The 21,145-nt window shown below is 36.6% G+C and overlaps 1 protein-coding gene across 1 annotated transcript in view; it reads right to left on the bottom strand.

Annotated features, from left to right (window-relative positions):
- LOC142352317 (coiled-coil domain-containing protein 148-like) overlaps nt 1-21,145 on the bottom strand; it is an 82,388-nt gene that overhangs the window by 11,044 nt on the left and 50,199 nt on the right. Inside the window, exons 4-7 of the mRNA XM_075404849.1 lie at nt 7,516-7,697; nt 7,017-7,204; nt 4,293-4,431; nt 3,953-4,100 (exon numbers count right to left, since the gene is read on the bottom strand). Of these exons, the coding sequence (XP_075260964.1) occupies nt 3,953-4,100; nt 4,293-4,431; nt 7,017-7,204; nt 7,516-7,697 (657 nt within the window). The remainder of the gene's footprint in view (nt 1-3,952; nt 4,101-4,292; nt 4,432-7,016; nt 7,205-7,515; nt 7,698-21,145) is intronic.

Raw genomic sequence — 21,145 nt, 5'->3', positions numbered from 1 at the left:
GTGAAATTGCCGCATGTGAACAAACATAGCCGGCAGATTGCCGGAATAGCTGCGAAAGAATAGACCTGCGTGCCATATAATAGAGATAGAAACAGATATAGATCTAAATTGAAAAAAAATGACGTCGCTCAAAAAACCAGGCTAAAAACATTCAGCAATAAATTAAAACAGCCTGTTAAAATTCATTCCACAGAAGCCTCTTATTAGGGACGTTTAATGCACATAGGAGTTCCTTTGACCTTAAACAAATTCAAATTAAACTTTTAAGTTTTAAAGTGCAAAAGTCATTTTATTGAGTGAGGTAAGTCATGATCAAAATGTAATCACGCAAATAACCTAAAATCTTTCGCAAAAGCGAGTGAGAAATGACATCACGCGCGCAAATGCCGTTAGTGAGAAGAAGAAGTCATTCAGAAAATTTGACTTTTTCAGCTTTGCGGTGTGAACAAATGTAAAACGAAAAAAGAGCGTCAGACGAAGAAACAAAAAAAACCAAGAGCACCGCAATATAGCTACGCTCAGCTTACAGCTTCGCAGCTATAAAAAACCACTAGCGAGAAAGCGAATTTTTGTTCAAATACCGTTTTCTCACTCTACTTTAAAATTAGAGCGAAAAAATTTCACGCCGCAAAACCACTCGCTTTTTCGCTCCACTTCCTGTTTCGGCGTGACCAAAATCACTACTCCAATTTGACTTCCAAAATCATGAAAATGTGTGAACAGATCTTAAAAAAAGACAGCGCCCCAATACAATTCCAATTCTTTGAATTGTAAAAAATTAGGAGCGCAATAACAGCCGGCTGAGAAGATGAGGGCGGCTATTAATCATAAATATAGTTTGTCAAAATCTTGATCAGAACAAAAATTTCTCACCTTTCTTCGTCAATTATTGCTTGTTTTGCAAGGTTCTCCTGAATCTCTTTTAATTTCTGCATCTTAGTTCTCTCCGCTTCTTCGCTCATCAATCTCTTTGCATTCCTGAAATCGATAAGTTTTGAAGTTATTTCACATGAATTCAATCCGAGAACAATTTTGACTTCAATATTTGAAAATCAAACTCAAGGCATGATAACCCGTTCATTCGGATAAATATTATACGCTCGAAATAATCGAAATACGAATTGTTCAATTTGCAATCACAACCATGATGCTGAAACCTTCATTAATCAATCGCCAAAAATATTCGAACTAGATAATGGTTCAAACAGTTAGCTAACATTTGTTTCGACTCACGCTGTTGGACACAAAACTGAGGGCTTTCTAATTTTTTATACCCACAGTCCGAGATAGTTGAAGTAATTCGAGCTTCGGATGTTAGAAAAAAAAGTAAGAAAGCTGATCACAGTTAAGAAAGCGATAGAACAAATGAGAATCGAAACCTGCCAATTTGAAGTTTTTAACCTGAATTGCTCGATCTCTTGTTTTTGTTGACTCCGTATTGACTTTTCTCTTTTCAGTTTTTCGTCTGTCCTCAGGCGTTCCCTTTGCGCTGCTAGTGCTTCCAACTCATCTTGCAGTTTTTGTTCTTCTAACTTAGCAAACTTCCACGCATTGACCTAAAAATCAATAGATGTCCATTATAATTTCAAAAATAGTAGCATAAATTCTTATTTTTACATACAGGCTTTGTTATCGAAGGGTTAAGGCTATTCAGTCTGCATTATCACGCCTATAAAAAATTTCTGAGCAAACTATTGCTATGATAACCAAATTAGCCCAGAAACAATTGGATATAATTACTGTAACTCTTCTCGTTATCACAGGAATATTAAATTACAAGTTTCAGACAGAAACATCGCGCAGCACAACTCGCACAAAATACTCAACAAAAAAACTGCAATAATTATAGCGAAAAAAAAGAATATGAAAACCTTATCAATGAGATGTCTGCAGTAATTCATTTGGGCGTCCTTTTCTGCGTTGTTTCTTTGCATCTCTTCAGCCTTGTGCGATGCTTCTGTTAAAACAGCTGTTACTTTGAGCACCAACTGCTGCTTCGTCTGCTGCCATGTCTTCAGAATCCCCGACTTCCGTAATTTGTACGACTTTCGGTCTCTGCACCATTTGTCGTGCATCATCTGAAGCAGAATTCTATCGATGAACAAGATTTGAGCTTTCATATTTTCGGCTCAAAAAATTTTGAAATAAGCGACAATCTGTGTAGAACTAATGTATTTGTTCGAGATTTGAAACCAATTGAGAAGTCAATCGGGTTTGCATGCTCAATATAATTTAAGCAGTTTTGGAAAGCAGATACATTTATCAGCTCTGTTTGACTGCTAAAACACGCTCTCAAAGACTAATCTCTCAAGACTCAATGTTGTCATCTATCTGATCAAATGTTCTGTCCCTAGTACTGTTCAGAAAGAACTTAGAATAAACAGTTCATGACATTTTGGGTTCGTGTATGAAAAAACAGTGAAGCTAAATTTGCGGACTCAAACCAGTTTTGCACCCTTTCTAAAACGAATTAAATAATCAGGTTACATTGTTAACAGCAACACCACTGAACTACAACAAATCAATGATTTTTATAATAGTCCATGTTCATGAGCCATAGTATCTGACATACAATGTTTGTCAGAGTTGCAAGCCCCAAACAATTTAGCAATTTTTACCAAAAGCTAGTCTAATGGACAGCTTCAACTATCAATTGCTCAATTTCTCAAATATCAACAAGCGACATTCTAACTGATAAGAACATTAAAAAAACATAACCGACTAACGTCGGAAGAATTGCTCTCAAACAACGACTGGTGGCAGCCTGCTTCAGTCGGGTGCGGGGGGGGGGGTGACTAAAATAGCTAATGGGGCTTCAAATGACGTCATTGGAGAGGTTATTATGTACCATAATAATCACTACAAAATTTAGAGTGAAAAAAAGACCAATTTTAACGCACTTTTCATTTGCCTTTTAGTAGTAAACTGACTCCACTTGAGTTCAGCTGATTAAATTCTGAATGTGAGCAATTTAAAACATGCAAAACGTAACCTCACTTAGAGTCGCAGTTAAAATCAGTAACCATTTTATAGTAGACAATACATGAACAACTCAAACAACGTTTCTAAATTGCAGTTTGCGACAAAGTGACAAAAACAACGAGGCAAGTAAGTAGCCACAAAGGAAAGCAAGCTTAAAAACAATAGTTAATGGCATTTTAGTCATTAACCTAAGCTAATCGTGAATTTAAAGACAATTGAAATAATCGTGAATTTAAAGACAATTGAAAACATAACCGCCTAAACGTCGGAAGAATTGTTCTCGAACGACTAGTCGGGGCTCTAATCAATTGCAGCATGCTTCAGTGGGGGGGGGGGTCTAAATGGGACTAAGAAGTTCAATAGTGGGCTTCAAATAACCACATTAGAGGGTAACATATACCACTTTTAAGAATTAAAGTGAAAAATGGCACCAGTTTCGGCGCACTTTTCATTTGACTCTTAGTATTAAATTGCCGCCAATTGAGTTCAGCTGCTTGAAATTGTTATTGAGAGAGAAATTTAGATCACGCGAAACCGCAAAAATTCAAGGGCGTAAAAGTCACTCGAAAAGTCAAAACTGTCAAGCGAAAATTTTGCATTAAAAAGACACACACGTTTACAATAATTGCTATTCACTTCGTTCAAGAGCAATTAATTACACAAAACGAAAGTCAAGGGCGCAAAAATCACTCGAAAACTCAAATTGGTCCAGCGAAAATTTTACATTAAAAACATAGCCGTTAGAATACCCGAAAGAACCGGTGTTCTACCTATATCGGAAACACCAGGAGCAAAAATTAAATGTCTAATAGAATTCGAGTGTTTTGAAGAAATCACACGCACCTTTTTTGGGTGGGGGGTAGGTATGTAGGGTGGTGAGGAAAGGCTAGGTAGCTGCAGACAAGTAAATTTAGTTCAAATGAACAGGTATTTGAGAGAAGTTGAAAGGATGAAATCTCGAATTACTAACCAGTGTTTCGAGATCAAGAGAGGGAAAATGGCGCTTGAGTCGGTCAATGAATAAGGAATGGCAGTTCTGGGTGTCATATGTTTGGTACTGCTCTCGTGTCATCTCAAATAGAGCGTGATCTTCCCAGTACATCCCATTATTTGCATTGCTGAAACATTATCAAAATACCTCAGTCAGACTAATGATTATTCAATCGCATTTATCGAGATCCAATAATAGTTCAGATAAATGGATGAAAATATAAATTCTACCTCAAGTTGCATTTCCATTATAACGACCTACATCAGATAAAGATACCTTTACATCAAACTTCAAATTTTGCTCTAAATATACCACTTGCCCAATGACATGAAGGTATTCGATATCAAGGTCTCGCAACTTCTGCTTAAAGCTTTCGTCCATTAGAACCACTTCGGCCATAAGGGAAGTCCAGAGAGCATCGTGTGGAAAATCTGCAATGAGCAGATCTAATGGGATGCCTAAACATACCACTATTTATTTTGTGATCCATAGATCATACTGCGATTGCAAAGGAATGGTCCGAGATATTCACACAAGGTGGAGTCATTTTGATGTGGGCAAAACAAAAACTGATTCAATAATCTTCTAAATTGAGAGCTGGATATGATAGGATGAATCATATATTTAGTTAGATCGGTCTTTATAAATGTTGACACAACCTCTGAACCTGCAGCAAATTATCCTCTGTAAGGTACACGATATCAGCTTATCACGGATGAATTATCCGTGTCCTCAATCCTATATGTAACGTAAACCAACTAACATTGGAAGAAGTGCTCTCGAACGACAGACGCATTATTAACACTATGTTATCATATGTGAAAAAATAAAAAACATAACCGACTAACGTCGGGCGAATTGCTCTCAAACGACCGGCGAGCGGTTGGCTTGGTCAGTAGCTAGCCACGGGGGGGCACCGGGGGCAGCGCTGGGTTGGGGGGGGGGGGGGGGCAACAGCGCGGGCGCGGTGGGGGGGGGTGTCAACCTCTATGAACCGCCCTTCACACCATAAGTATAAGTATAAGTCTCCAAAACAGTTTGAGCTGACACAGACCTGAAAGGCTCTAAGAGCACTTAATGCCCGCTGGGCGCTACCTGTTTATCCCGTTTTTGAGGACGAAAAGTCAAAAGCGTCAGACGAAAAATTGGTCAAGCAAAAAATCGCATAAAAAAAGACCGACAGGACTAATATAATTGCTACAAACTTCGTTTGAGAGCAATTAACCGCAATTTCAATTTGATCCTACAAAAATTTCATGACGGTTTATGGGAGTTACAGGTTTAATCGAAGAGCATGTTTGCGGAGCCTTTCGGTGATCTATGGTTTAGAAGTGTATATGTGCGTGTGTGTGATAGTGGTAGGCGCTGTGGTTTGAGCTTGTATGTGTCTGCTTACTGTGCATGGCTTTCGGACAAGCATATTGGCGCTAAAATCTACGTTTACAGGTTTTCTGACTTTCGCTTACTAGAGCTTGGATATTTTCAAGACACACTTGCCTGCTTTGAATGTCTCCTTGAGGCCAAAATGACCCTGCACTTAAAAACATAGCCGGCAGATTGCTGGAAAATAGCCGCGATAGAGGCTTTTGGCCTTCCATGAATTGAAACAACTAAAAAAATAAGATGGACGGATCGATCACCAGTCCTTCAATAGACCACTTTTTTTGGGTTAGAATCGGACTGTCTTTAGGTTACTTCTTGGAATGGACTTTTTCAATGACTTCTACTGCTTTGCAGTTAAATTTTGTGTACGTGACGTCATTTCTGCTTTTAGGTCAATTGCGCGACTTACCTCACTCAAATAAATGACTTCTGAACTAACTTATGGAACTTTCAAATGGTTTCAAAAACCGCAGCTGAAACGCAGTTTCATTAGAAAATCCATAAATATTTAAAAAAGGTGCAGTTTAACGTTACTGTTCATGAGCGTGGTAGCAAAATTTCATGGAAAAGCTTGATGAAAAACAAAAATAAATTTGCAATCAGAAGCCAGAAATTGCTATGCCCTTTTCTTTTTCCCGAAGTACGAGCAGTGAATTCGAAGATGAAACTAGGCTTAAAATTAGGGCACCCAATTTCAGAAATGCTTAGTAGCACTATCGGGGATTCTAATTTTTGAGGTTTTCGAACGCTCGCTTACTGCATCATGGACCCCAAAATACTTCAATTGAATGAGAGAGGTAGGGAGGGAGAGAAGGACACCATTTCCGGACGTAAAAGGTTTTATTTTTTTTTAAGCTCCTGTAGATATTTAACGGAGAAATCGATCAAGTCAAAAATTCTTTTGAGTCCTAGTTAGACTTGCAGTGGTTATTTCTCGAGCCTTGTTTTCTAGTAGTCTGGATTGACAACGAAAAAGATTTTTTTTCAGTTTAACATGGCCAGCTTCGAATACAAAAAGGAGCCACATAGGACCTACGTGGTTTTGCCTCCATGCAGGCTTTTTCATTCTCTCAGAACCCAAAGCTTAAAAGCAATTTCATTAAAATTCAGAAATATTCACAAATTATAAACTTTGATGACACATTTTATCAGCTGTTTAACAAGCTTTCAAGCAACAGCTTGATGAAAACCTAATATAATTTTGCAATCGAAAGACCGGAAATTACTATGTCCTTCTCTTTTTCCCAAAGTGAGAGCAAAGTGGATTCAATGATAAAACTAGGCTTAAAATTTGGGCATCCACTCTCGGAATGGCCCAGAAGTTTGGAAACATAAACCAGCTAACGTCAGACGAATGGCTCTCAAACGACTGACAAACAATTGAGAAGGTAGAAGAAACTTTTATGGAGCAAAAACTTCTGATTAGGGAGGGGTTCAAACCCGCGCCCACTTAGTTTCTGAATGCAGAAAAAATCAAATCACTCAAAAAAGGAATCGAGAGGTGAAATCGAAAAAAATGTTCTACAATCAACAATAGTTCTCTTTGAGCATAAAAATGTTTAAAACGTTACCTCTGACGAGACAATCTCTTCTTTTGGGAATATTCTCTGAGGAAGTTCTAATGGTATATTTCCCTATGTTCAAAAAATCTGTACCGTACCTTCAAATTCATAGTTTGCGCTGGAAGATTTTATTGCACACTCTGAATCACAATACGCAAGATGTGTGATATCAATTTCGAGGTCCAACATCTCATCAGTCAATTGGTCACTGACTTCGTCCATAATCTCTTTCAGGCCTTCTAACTTCAATTGCAGGATCTCAAAGTTTTCGTCCTCAACGCAACTCCTGAGCAAACGTACCTCTCTCTATCAAAATCAACTGGCCCATTGTCAAACAGAAGTTGCACCGTATATCATTTTAGCTTTCTCATCAATTTCCATATCAATATAAAGCTCTTCCAATAAATAGTATTATAGCCGCACAATAGCCGACATTAATCAATGGATCACATTCCATTTTAGCTGACAAAGATTTATTAAAACTGCTTTACGTTCCCAAATCTGAGCCTGTGGTGGACCTAGATTTGAAAACATCCACATGCAAACCTGATGGCCGACTTACAAAACCACAAAAATTGTACATGATGGAATACTAACTGTTCATAAAATAGAAGATCTATATCGTTCCTGAGTTCAGCTACATTCGCCAACACATCCGCTTTGAACTCTTTCGTATCTTCTGCCATACACTTTTTATACTCCAATAACTCCACAAAGACACTCTCACCATTCTCACACACTGGGATGTGACAGTCAGCAGCAGCAATCGAATCGTACATCTGAAATAAGAAATGCTACAAAACTGTAAGAAGCAAGTATATCTATTCATCTATTTCAAAACAACACTTATAGTAAAGACATCAAAGATGATCGCAATAACACGATGGAAGGCGAATGTCAGAGTACCCAAGTCGGGAATCTTTTATCACAAACGCTGAAGCAAAACATCACGACAGTTTGTTCAACATCACGAATGTTGTCATCAGCTAACAACATAAGTGCTAAACAAATGGTGTCAGCCTGCAACTTCCAAAACTACGGAAAGATAAATCAATTCGACTGATTCAAATACGCAATCAAAGAAAACCGAATTAACGAATGGTGTTGCTTGTAAATTATTATTTACGTACATCCAACAGAGGTCAAAATAAGGTCATTAAGCCACTGTTGAGATATGACAGCTCATAACGCTTTGAACAGGCTTGTGCTAAAAGAATCGACCACCAAGGGAAAGCAAAATGACAACTCGAAGAACACAAAACTAAAGCAAACCTTCGAAAATCTAGTTTGAATTAAGAAATACAAATTGATTTGGCGTCTAAAGCGCTACCAATTCAAAACCGACGATGCTATCATGCAATTCATCAGAAGCGAATCAGTAGCATTGACTGAAAAATACACGGAAAGGCACCGTGATTTAACAAATTAAGAGAAAACGCAACGCTTTTCAACTGACGAAAATGCTCTTAAAAATTTAAACAACACTTATAGCCGAGCTTAGCGCACAGACTACAATCAGTAGGTAACAGAATACAGAAATAGGCATCAAGAAGTTAACCGATGAAACACGTGATCAGAACTTTATGGAATCATAAATCATAAGGACTTAAGCAAAAGATCACATCGGAAGCGGAAAATAAGAATTGGAAACGATCAAGGAGCATGCACAAATAAATGCAAAGCATTTGAACAAATAAATTATCTCAAATCAATTTTTCAAAACAAAATGAGTCGAAATGCACTGAAAAGGCAAATTGTAAACGAATCAAACGCCAGGTCAGGCAAAACGGATTACCAACCCAAAGAAAACACAAAGCATAAGCTTTCAAAAAAAAACCTAGTTTGAAATCAAAAACACTTACTGATTGCGCATCATAAGCGCTAATAATTTAGGACCCACGACGCTAAAAAGTAAACCATCAGAAGCGAATCAGAACCATCTGCTCAAAACAGCCGCAAAGCATGATTCAAACAAGTTAACGACAACGCATCTCGAACCATTTAATGCAAGCAGACATCGAGCACAGATGTCTAGCGCTTTCTCTAATTCTTATCAACAATTATCCTAATTTGATTGCGTAGAATACGCTGCCGGAGCGACAGGGCACTGGAAGAAGCGACAGAACGCAGTAAAAGGTAGAACAATATGTTTTGATCAGAACTTTTCGGAATCGTTCACCATAAGTACTGAAGCAAAACATAACAAATTGAACATAATAGGAATTTAAAACGAACGAAAACAAGGAACCTGAACAAATAATGTAAAGCATTTTTACGAAAAAAAAACAAAATTATCCCAAATCATTAATTTTTCCAAAAAAGAATGCCACAATGAAAATGACCGCGATGAAAAATGAAGGGCACAATATCCAACAAATAAGAAAAGCAAAATGACAACCCAATGAAAACCAATAAGAGGACAACAGTCGAAATCTATTACGACGCTTATATGTGGAGGGAGCATCATCAACGTATCTTTATCGTAGTCTCGGAAGTCCACCTTAACTGATGCAAAATATTAACGCAAAACAAAGAAATAATTGACATTAAGAAAAACGACCAGCACTAGTTATTTATAATGCTCTTACTAAATCGAAAAACGTCAATCAGTTGCTTCATGCGAATAGCACAAAGAACCAGAAAAAGCTTCAATAAATTTAGAGAGGAAAACTTTACTAGAAATGTCTAAAATCATCCCAGGGACTGAAGCATATTTAAGCTAAAAAACCGAAAAAATCTATCACAAAGTTTTGTCCAAAGAAGTTTAGTCCATGAATATAAAGTCAACAGACATGACTTCTATAATCAATCCGTAGCAGAAAAAGAAGTGGAAACAGAAAAACTAGTTTTAAGCATACGCAGAATATTTGGGATACTAACCATAACAAACAACCTAACCATTCGGAAATCAAGCTGGAAATATAAAAATAATGCTCCAACAAAGCGATAACAACCCAAAACCAATGACGAAAATATGTGAATTCAGCAAAACAAACCATATAGATTCATATAAATACAAACGAGCACAAATTTTAAAGAGCTCTATTTCGATCAAAAAAGCAATCAGTAGGTTGATGCAAAGAGCACAATCAACTAAGAGAAAACGAAAACATCGACAAACAGAGGTAAAACACTTCATTACTTTTTGGAAACATTTATCATAAAGACTGAAGCATCACATTTGAGCTACACCGAGAGGGAAAAAATCTGTAACAAAAAACGCAAAGCAAATAACTTCAAGTGATAGTCCTAACCATCAAGCCAAAGCAGAAACTGCATAGGAAGCAAACTACCAACTGGAAATATGCAATGTTCAGAAACATTGGGTTATTTGGCACAGCAAACAGCCTTAACTTTTAAACAGTCTGAGATCAAAAATAGAAAAGATAAAGCAAAAAGCAACACCGATTGAACATCCATGACGCTTACGAGTATTAAAATCAGGTAAAACTTTGTATCATTGGCTCAAAACCACCAAAAAACATCATTGAGCACAATTCAACTAAAAACAAAGAATAAGAAATGACACGAACACAGGTATTTAATAAAGCTCTAAGAGATCATAAAATGGTAATCAGTAGGCTGATGCGATGAGCACAACCAAGAGAACGCCAAAAACATCAAAAAGAGATAATACACTTCATAACTTTTTGGAATCATTTATCATAAGGACTGAAGCGTATCATCAAATTTTAAGTACCGAGATGAAAAATATCTAGAAGAACCTTGGAACAAAAAAAAAGTCAAGGCATATAACTTCAAGATATAGTCTTAACCATCAAACGAAAGCAGAAGACGCATATGAAGCAAACTACCAACTGGAAATATGCAATGTTCAGAAAAATTGATATCTGGCACAACATACAACCCTAACTTTTAAACAGTCTGAGATCACAAATAGAAAAGATAAAGCAAAAAGGAACACCGATTGAACATCCATGACGCACACAATTATTAAAATCAGGTAAAACTTTGTATCGTTGGCTCGAAACCACCAAAAAACATCATTGAGCACAATTTAACTAAAAACAAAGAATAAGAAATGACACAAACACAGGTAATTAATAAAACTCTAAGAGATCATAAAATGGTAATCAGTAGGCTGATGCGATGAGCACACAAGTATTACATAATAGTCCTAACAATCAAATCAAAGCAGAAAATGCACAGGAAGCAATCACCAACTAGAATAAGGCAGCGTTCAGAAAAGATGGGAACATTCAAAGTCTGAACTCAGATATAGAAAACCAAAAAGTAAAAAAGCAACACCAATTGAACACCTATGACGCAAGCACGTAATAGATCAGGAAAAATTTTGTATCATTTGCTCAATACTACATCTGTTTGTTGATCCAAGGAGACAAAAAAATCGAACAAAGAACCTTGGAAAAAACGCAAGGCATATAACCGAGTGATATTCCTAGCAATCAAATCAAAGCAGAAAATGCAGAGGAAGGGAACTATCAACTGGAATTAGGCAACTTTCAGAAAAGATGGGACTTTGCACAATCCAAATATTCAAACAGTCTGAACGCAGAAATAGAAAACCAAAAAGTAAAAAAGCAAACAGATTGAACACCATTGACGCAAGCAAGTAATACATCAGGAAAAATTCTGTATCATTTGCTCAAAACTACACCGAAAACTATGGAGGAAAAGTCAATGCAAAATAGTTTACAAAAACACGAAAAGACAAATGATTAGCACAGACATTGAACAGAGCTCTACGTGATCAAAAAATGGTTCACTGTAGGTTGATGCGAAGAGCACAATCAACTACGAGAAAAACAAAAACATCAACAAACAGAGGTGATACACTACATCAGAGTTTTTGGAATCATTCATCATAAGGACTGAAGCGTAACATCACATTTGATCCACAGAGACGAAAAAAATCGAAGAAAGAACCTTGGAAAAAACGCAAGGCATATAACCGAGTGATATTCCTAGCAATCAAATCAAAGCAGAAAATGCAGAGGAAGGGAACCATCAACTGGAATTAGGTAACGTTCAGAAAAGATGGGTCTTTGCACAATCCAAATATTCAAACAGTCTGAACGCAGAAATAGAAAACCAACAAGTAAAAAAGCAAACAGATTGAACACCATTGACGCAAGCATGTCAAACATCAGGAAAAATTTGTATCGTTTGCTCAAAACTACACCGAATAACATCATGGAGCACAAGTCAATACAAAATAGTTTACAAAAACACGTAAAGACAAATGAGGAGAAAAGACATTTAAGAGAGCTCTAGGTGATCAAAAACTGGTAATCTGTAGGTTGATGCGAAGAGCACAATCAACTATGAGAAGAACAAAAACATCAACAAACCGAGATAAAACACTTCATCAGAACTTTTTGGAATCATTCATCATAAGGACTAAAGCGTAACATCACATTTGACCCACGGAGACAAAAAAATCGAACAAAGAACCTTGGAAAAAACGTAAGGCATATAACTGAGTGATATTCCTAGCAATCAAATCAAAGCAGAAAATGCAGAGGAAGGGAACTATCAACTGGAATTAGGCAACTTTCAGAAAAGATGGGACTTTGCACAATCCAAATATTCAAACAGTCTGAACGCAGAAATAGAAAACCAAAAAGTAAAAAAGCAAACAGATTGAACACCATTGACGCAAGCAAGTAATACATCAGGAAAAATTCTGTATCATTTGCTCAAAACTACACCAAAAACTATGGAGGAAAAGTCAATGCAAAATAGTTTACAAAAACACGAAAAGACAAATGATTAGCACAGACATTGAACAGAGCTCTACGTGATCAAAAAATGGTTCACTGTAGGTTGATGCGAAGAGCACAATCAACTACGAGAAAAACAAAAACATCAACAAACAGAGGTGATACACTACATCAGAGTTTTTGGAATCATTCATCATAAGGACTGAAGCGTAACATCACATTTGATCCACAGAGACGAAAAAAATCGAACAAAGAACCTTGGAAAAAACGCAAGGCATATAACCGAGTGATATTCCTAGCAATCAAATCAAAGCAGAAAATGCAGAGGAAGGGAACCATCAACTGGAATTAGGTAACGTTCAGAAAAGATGGCTCTTTGCACAATCCAAATATTCAAACAGTCTGAACGCAGAAATAGAAAACCAAAAAGTAAAAAAGCAAACAGATTGAACACCATTGACGCAAGCATGTAAAACATCAGGAAAAATTTGTATCGTTTGCTCAAAACTACACCGAATAACATCATGGAGCACAAGTCAATACAAAATAGTTTACAAAAACACGTAAAGACAAATGAGGAGAAAAGACATTTAAGAGATCTCTAGGTGATCAAAAACTGGTAATCTGTAGGTTGATGCGAAGAGCACAATCAACTATGAGAAGAACAAAAACATCAACAAACCGAGATAAAACACTTCATCAGAACTTTTTGGAATCATTCATCATAAGGACTAAAGCGTAACATCACATTTGACCCACGGAGACAAAAAATCGAACAAAGAACCTTGGAAAAAACGTAAGGCATATAACCGAGTGATATTCCTAGCAATCAAATCAAAGCAGAAAATGCAGAGGAAGGGAACCATCAACTGGAAATAGGCAACGTTCAGAAAAGATGGGACTTTGCACAATCCAAATATTCAAACAGTCTGAACGCAGAAATAGGAAACCAATAAGTAAAAAAGCAAACAGATTGAACAACTTTGACGCAAGCAAGTAATACATCAGGAAAAATTCTATCATTTGCTCAAAACTACACCGAATAACATGGAGCACAAGTCAATGCAAAATAGTTTACAAAAACACGTAGCCAAATGATTAGCACAGACATTGAACAGAGCTCTAGGTGATCAAAAAATGGTACACTGTAGGTTGATGCGAAGAGCAAAATCAACTACGAGAAAAATCAAAAACATCAACAAACAGAGGTGATACACTACATCAGAGTTTTGGGAATAATTCATCATAAGGACTGAAGCGTAACATCACATTTGATCCACGGAGACGAAAAAATCGAAGAAAGAACCTTGGAAAAAAAGCAAGGCATGTAACCTCAAGTGTTATTCCTAGCAATCAAATCAAAGCAGAAAATGCAGAGTAAGGAAACCACCAACTGGAAATAGGCAACGTTCAGAAAAAAATGGGACTTTGCACGATCCAAACATTCAAACAGTCTGAACGCAGAAATAGAAAACCAAAAAGTAAAAAAGCAAACAGATTGAACACCTTTGACGCAAGCATGTAAAACATCAGGAAAATTTGTATCGTTTGCTCAAAACTACACCGAATAACATCATGGAGCACAAGTCAATACAAAATAGTTTACAAAAACACGTAAAGACAAATGAGGAGAACAGACATTTAAAAGAGCTCTAGGTGATCAAAAACTGGTACTCTGTAGGTTGATGCGAATAGCACAATCAACTACGAGAAGAACAAAAACATCAACAAACCGAGATAATACACATCAGAAATTTTTTGGAATCATTCATCATAAGGACTGAAGCGTAACATCACATTTGATCCACGGAGACAAAAAAATCGAACAAAGAACCTTGGAAAAAACGCAAGGCATGTAACCTCAAGTGTTATTCCTAGCAATCAAATCAAAGCAGAAAATGCAGAGTAAGGAAACCACCAACTGGAAATAGGCAACGTTCAGAAAAAAATGGGACTTTGCACGATCCAAACATTCAAACAGTCTGAACGCAGAAATAGAAAACCAAAAAGTAAAAAAGCAAACAGATTGAACACCTTTGACGCAAGCATGTAAAACATCAGGAAAAATTTGTATCATTTGCTCAAAACTACACCGAATAACATCATGGAGCACAAGTCAATGCAAAATAGTTTACAAAAACACGTAAAGACAAATGAGGAGCACAGACAATTAAGAGAGCTCTAGGTGATCAAAAACTGGTACTCTGTAGGTTGATGCCAAGAGCACAATCAACTATGAGAAGGACAAAAACATCAACAAACAGAGATAATTCACTTCATCAGAACTTTTTGGAATCATTCATCATAAGGACTAAAGCGTAACATCACATTTGACCCACGGAGACAAAAAAATCGGAGACAAAAAAATTGGTAACAAAGAACCTTGGAAAAAACGTAAGGCATATATCCGAGTGATATTCCTAGCAATCAAATCAAAGCAGAAAATGCAGAATAAGGAAACCACCAACTGGAAATAGGCAACAATCATTAAAAAATGGGACTTTGCACGATCCAAATATTCAAACAGTCTGAACGCAGAAATAGAAAACCAAAAAGTAAAAAAGCAAACATATTGAACACCTTTGACGCAAGCATGTAATACATCAGGAAAAATTTGTATCGTTTGCTCAAAACTACACCGAATAACATCATGGAGCACAAGTCAATGCAAAATAGTTTGCAAAAACACGTAAAGACAAATGAGGAGCACAGACATTTAAGAGAGCTCTAGGTGATCAAAAACTGGTACTCTGTAGGTTGATGCGAAGAACACAATCAACTATGAGAAGAACAAAAACCTCAACAAACAGAGATAACAAACTTCATCAAGGACTGAAGCGTAACATCACATTTTACCCACGGAGACAAAAAATCGAAGAAAGAACCTTGGAAAAAAAGCAAGGCATATAACTTCAAATGATATCAGCCAAATCAAAGCAGAAACTGCAGAGGAAGGAAACCACCAACTGGAAATAGGCAACGTTCAGAAAAGATGGGACTTTGCACGATCCAAATATTCAAACAGTCTGAACGCAGAAATAGAAAACCAAAAAGTAAAAAAGCAAACAGATTGAACACCTTTGACACAAGCATGTAATACTTCAGAAAAAAATCCATCATTTGCTCAAAAGTACACCGAATAACGTCATGGAGCATAAGTCAAAGCAAAATAGATTACAAAAACACGACAAATGAAGAGCACAGACATTTAAGAGGGCTCTAGGTGATCAAAAACTGGTACTCTGTAGGTTGATGCGAATAGCACAATCAACTACGTCAAGAACAAAAACATCAACAAACCGAGATAATACACAGAAATTTTTTGGAATCATTCATCATAAGGACTGAAGCGTAACATCACATTTGATCCACAGAGACAAAAAAATCGAACAAAGAACCTTGGAAAAAACGCAAGGCATGTAACCTCAAGTGTTATTCCTACCAATCAAATCAAAGCAGAAAATGCAGAGTAAGGAAACCACCCACTGGAAATAGGCAACGCCCAGAAAAAAATGGGACTTTGCACGATACAAACATTCAAACAGTCTGAACGCAGAAATAGAAAACCAAAAAGTAAAAAAGCAAACAGATTGAACACCTTTGACGCAAGCATGTAATACATCAGGAAAAATTTGTATCGTTTGCTCAAAACTACACCGAATAACATCATGGAGCACAAGTCAATGCAAAATAGTTTACAAAAACACGTAAAGACAAATGAGGAGCAGACATTCAAGAGAGCTCTAGGTGATCAAAAACGTAATCTGAAGGTTGACCCGAAGATCACAATCAACTACGAGAAGAACAAAAACATCAACAAATAGAGGTAATAAACTTCATCAGAACTTTGTGGAATCATTCATCATGAGGACTGAAGCGTAACATCAAATTTGATCGACGGAGATGAAAAAAATCAAAAAAACCTTGGAAAAAACGCAAGGCATATAACTTCAAATGATACTCCTAGCAATCAAATCAAAGCAGAAAATGCAGAGGAAGGAAACCACTAACTGGAAATAGGCAACGTTCAGAAAAGATGGGACTTTGCACAATCCAAATATTCAAACAGTCTGAACGCAGAAACAGAAAACCAAAAAGTAAAAAAGCAAACAGATTGAACACCTTTGACGCAAGCTTGTATTACATCAGGAAAAATTTGTATCGTTTGCTCAAAACTACACCGAATAACATCATGGAGCACAAGTCAATGCAAAATAGTTTACAAAAACACGTAAAGACAAATGAGGAGCAGACATTCAAGAGAGCTCTAGGTGATCAAAAACTGGTAATCTGAAGGTTGACCCGAAGATCACAATCAACTACGAGAAGAACAAAAACATCAACAAATAGAGGTAATAAACTTCATCAGAACGTTGTGGAATCATTCATCATGAGGACTGAAGCGTAACATCAAATTTGATCGACGGAGATGAAAAAAATCAAAAAAACCTTGGAAAAAACGCAAGGCATATAACTTCAAATGATACTCCTAGCAATCAAATCAAAGCAGAAAATGCAGAGGAAGGAAACCACCAACTGGAAATAGGCAACGTTCAGAAAAGATGGGACTTTGCACGATCCAAATATTCAAACAGTCTGAACGCAGAAATAGAAAACCAAAAAGTAAAAAAGCAAACAGATTGAACACCTTTGACACAAGCATGTAATACTTCAGAAAAAAATCCATCATTTGCTCAAAAGTACACCGAATAACGTCATGGAGCATAAGTCAAAGCAAAATAGATTACAAAAACACGACAAATGAAGAGCACAGACATTTAAGAGGGCTCTAGGTGATCAAAAACTGGTACTCTGTAGGTTGATGCGAATAGCACAATCAACTACGTCAAGAACAAAAACATCAACAAACCGAGATAATACACAGAAATTTTTTGGAATCATTCATCATAAGGACTGAAGCGTAACATCACATTTGATCCACAGAGACAAAAAAATCGAACAAAGAACCTTGGAAAAAACGCAAGGCATGTAACCTCAAGTGTTATTCCTAGCAATCAAATCAAAGCAGAAAATGCAGAGTAAGGAAACCACCCACTGGAAATAGGCAACGCCCAGAAAAAAATGGGACTTTGCACGATACAAACATTCAAACAGTCTGAACGCAGAAACAGAAAACCAAAAAGTAAAAAAGCAAACAGATTGAACACCTTTGACGCAAGCTTGTATTACATCAGGAAAAATTTGCATCATTTGCTGAAAACTACACCGAATATCATCATAAAGCACAAGTCAATGCAAAATAGTTTACAAAAACACGTAAAGACAAATGATAAGCACAGACATGGAAGAGAGCTCTAGGTGATAAAATGGTACACTGTAGGTTGATGCGAAGAGCACAATCAACTATGAGAAGAACAAAAACATCAACAAACAGAGATAAAACACTTCATCAGAACTTTTTGGAATCATTCATCATAAGGACTAAAGCGTAACATCACATTTGATCCACGGAGACAAAAAAATCGAACAAAGAACCTTGGAAAAAACGCAAGGCATGTAACCTCAAGTGTTATTCCTAGCAATCAAATCAAAGCAGAAAATGCAGAGTAAGGAAACCACCCACTGGAAATAGGCAACGCCCAGAAAAAAATGGGACTTTGCACGATACAAACATTCCAGCAGTCTGAACGCAGAAATAGAAAACCAAAAAGTAAAAAAGCAAACAGATTGAACACCTTTGACGCAAGCATGTAATACATCAGGAAAAATTTGTATCGTTTTCTCAAAACTACACCGAATAACATCATGGAGCACAAGTCAATGCAAAATAGTTTACAAAAACACGTAAAGACAAATGAGGAGCAGACATTCAAGAGAGCTCTAGGTGATCAAAAACTGGTAATCTGAAGGTTGACACGAAGATCACAATCAACTACGAGAAGAACAAAAACATCAACAAATAGAGGTAATAAACTTCATCAGAACTTTGTGGAATCATTCATCATGAGGACTGAAGCGTAACATCAAATTTGATCGACGGAGATGAAAAAAATCGAAAAAACCTTGGAAAAAACGCAAGGCATATAACTTCAAATGATACTCCTAGCAATCAAATCAAAGCAGAAAATGCAGAGGAAGGAAACCACTAACTGGAAATAGGCAACGTTCAGAAAAGATGGGACTTTGCACAATCCAAATATTCAAACAGTCTGAACGCAGAAACAGAAAACCAAAAAGTAAAAAGTAAGAAAGCAAACAGATTGAACACCTTTGACGCAAGCTTGTATTACATCAGGAAAAATTTGCATCATTTGCTCAAAACTACACCGAATATCATCATAAAGCACAAGTCAATGCAAAATAGTTTATAAAAACACGTAAAGACAAATGATAAGCACAGACATGGAAGAGAGCTCTAGGTGATCAAAAAATGGTACACTGTAGGTTGATGCGAAGAGAACAATCAACTACGAGAAAAACAAAAACATCAACAAACAGAGGTAGTACACTACATCAGAACTTTTTGAAATCATTCATCATAAGGACTGAAGCGTAACATCACATTTGATCCACGGAGACAAAAAAATTGAACAAAGAACCTTGGAAAGACGCAAGGCATATAACCTCAAGTGATACTCCTAGCAATCAAATCAAAGCAGAAAATGCAGAGTAAGGAAACCACCAACTGGAAATAGGCAACGTTCAGAAAAAATGGGATTTTGCACAATCCAAATATTCAAACAATCTGAACGCAGAAATAGAAAACCAAAAAGTAAAAAAGCAAACAGATTGAACACCTTTGACGCAAGCATGTAATACATCAGGAAAAATTTGTATCATTTGCTCAAAACTACACCGAATAACATCATGGAGCACAAGTCAATGCAAAATAGTTTACAAAAACACGTAAAGACAAATGATTAGGACAGACATTGAAGAGAGCTCTAGGTGATCAAAAAATGGTACACTGTAGGTTGATGCGAATAGCACAATCAACTACGAGAAGAACAAAAACATCAACAAACCGAGATAATACACATCAGAAATTTTTTGGAATCATTCATCATAAGGACTGAAGCGTAACATCACATTTGATCCACGGAGACAAAAAAATCGAACAAAGAACCTTGGAAAAAACGTAAGGCATGTAACCTCAAGTGTTATTCCTAGCAATCAAATCAAAGCAGAAAATGCAGGGTAAGGAAACCACCAACTGGAAATAGGCAACATTCAGAAAAAAATGGGACTTTGCACGATCCAAACATTCAAACAGTCTGAACGCAGAAATAAATAGAAAACCAAAAAGTAAAAAAGCAAACAGATTGAACACCTTTGACGCAAGCATGTAATACATCAGGAAAAATTTGTATCGTTTGCTCAAAACTACACCGAATAACATCATGGAGCACAAGTCAATGCAAAATTGTTTACAAAAACACGTAAAGACAAATGAGGAGCACAGACATTTAAGAGAGCTCTAGGTGATCAAAAACTGGTAATCTGACGGTTGACGCGAAGAGCACAATCAACTACGAGAAGAACAAAAACATCAACAAATATAGGTAATAACTTCATCAGAACTTTGTGGAATCATTCATCATAAAGACTGAAGCGTAACATCAAATTTGATCCACGGAGATGAAAAAAATCGAAAAAGCCTTGGAAAAAACGCAAGGCATATAACTTCAAATGATATTCCTAACAGCTAAATCAAACCAGAAAATAATTAGAAAGGAAACCACCAACTGGAAATAGTCAACGTTCAGAAAAGAAGGGACTTTGCACGATCCAAATATTCAAACAGTCTGAACGCAGAAATAGAAAACCAAAAGTAAAAAAGGAAACAGATTGAACACCTTTGACGCAAGCATGTAATACATCAGGAAAAAATCTATCATTTGCTCAAAACTACACCGAATAACATCATGGAGCACGAGTCAATGCAAAATAGTATACAAAAACACGTAAAGACAAATGAGGAGCACAGACATTTAAGAGAGCTCTAGGTGATCAAAAACTGGTAATCTGAAGGTTGACGCGAAGAGCACAATCAACTACGAGAAGAACAAAAACCTCAACAAATAGAGGTAATAAACTTCATCAGAATTTTGTGGAATCATTCATCATAAGGACTGAAGCGTAACATCAAATTTGATCCACAGAGATGAAAAAAATCGAAAAAACCTTGGAAAAAACGCAAGGCATATAACTTCAAATGATATTCCTAACAGCCAAATCAATCCAGAAAATACATAGGAAGGAAACCACCAACTGGAAATAGGCAACGTTCGGAAAAGATGGGACTTGGCACGATCCAAATATTCAAACAGTCTGAACGCAGAAATAGAAAACCAAAAAGTAAAAAAGCAAACAGATTGAACACTTTTGACGCAAGCTTGTAATACATCAGTAAAAATTTGTATCATTTGCTCAAAACTACACCGAATAACATCATGGAAAACAAGTCAATGCAAAATAGTTTACAAAAACACGTAAAGACAAATGATAAGCACAGACATTGAAGAGAGCTCTAGGTGATCAAAAAATGGTACTCTGTAGGT

Source organism: Convolutriloba macropyga, chromosome 13 (assembly GCF_964194025.1).
Source record: "Convolutriloba macropyga chromosome 13, txConMacr16.3, whole genome shotgun sequence".
NCBI lineage: Eukaryota > Metazoa > Xenacoelomorpha > Acoela > Convolutidae > Convolutriloba > Convolutriloba macropyga.
Note: the sequence above shows the minus strand (reverse complement) of the source record. Positions and strands in the feature narration are given on the sequence as shown.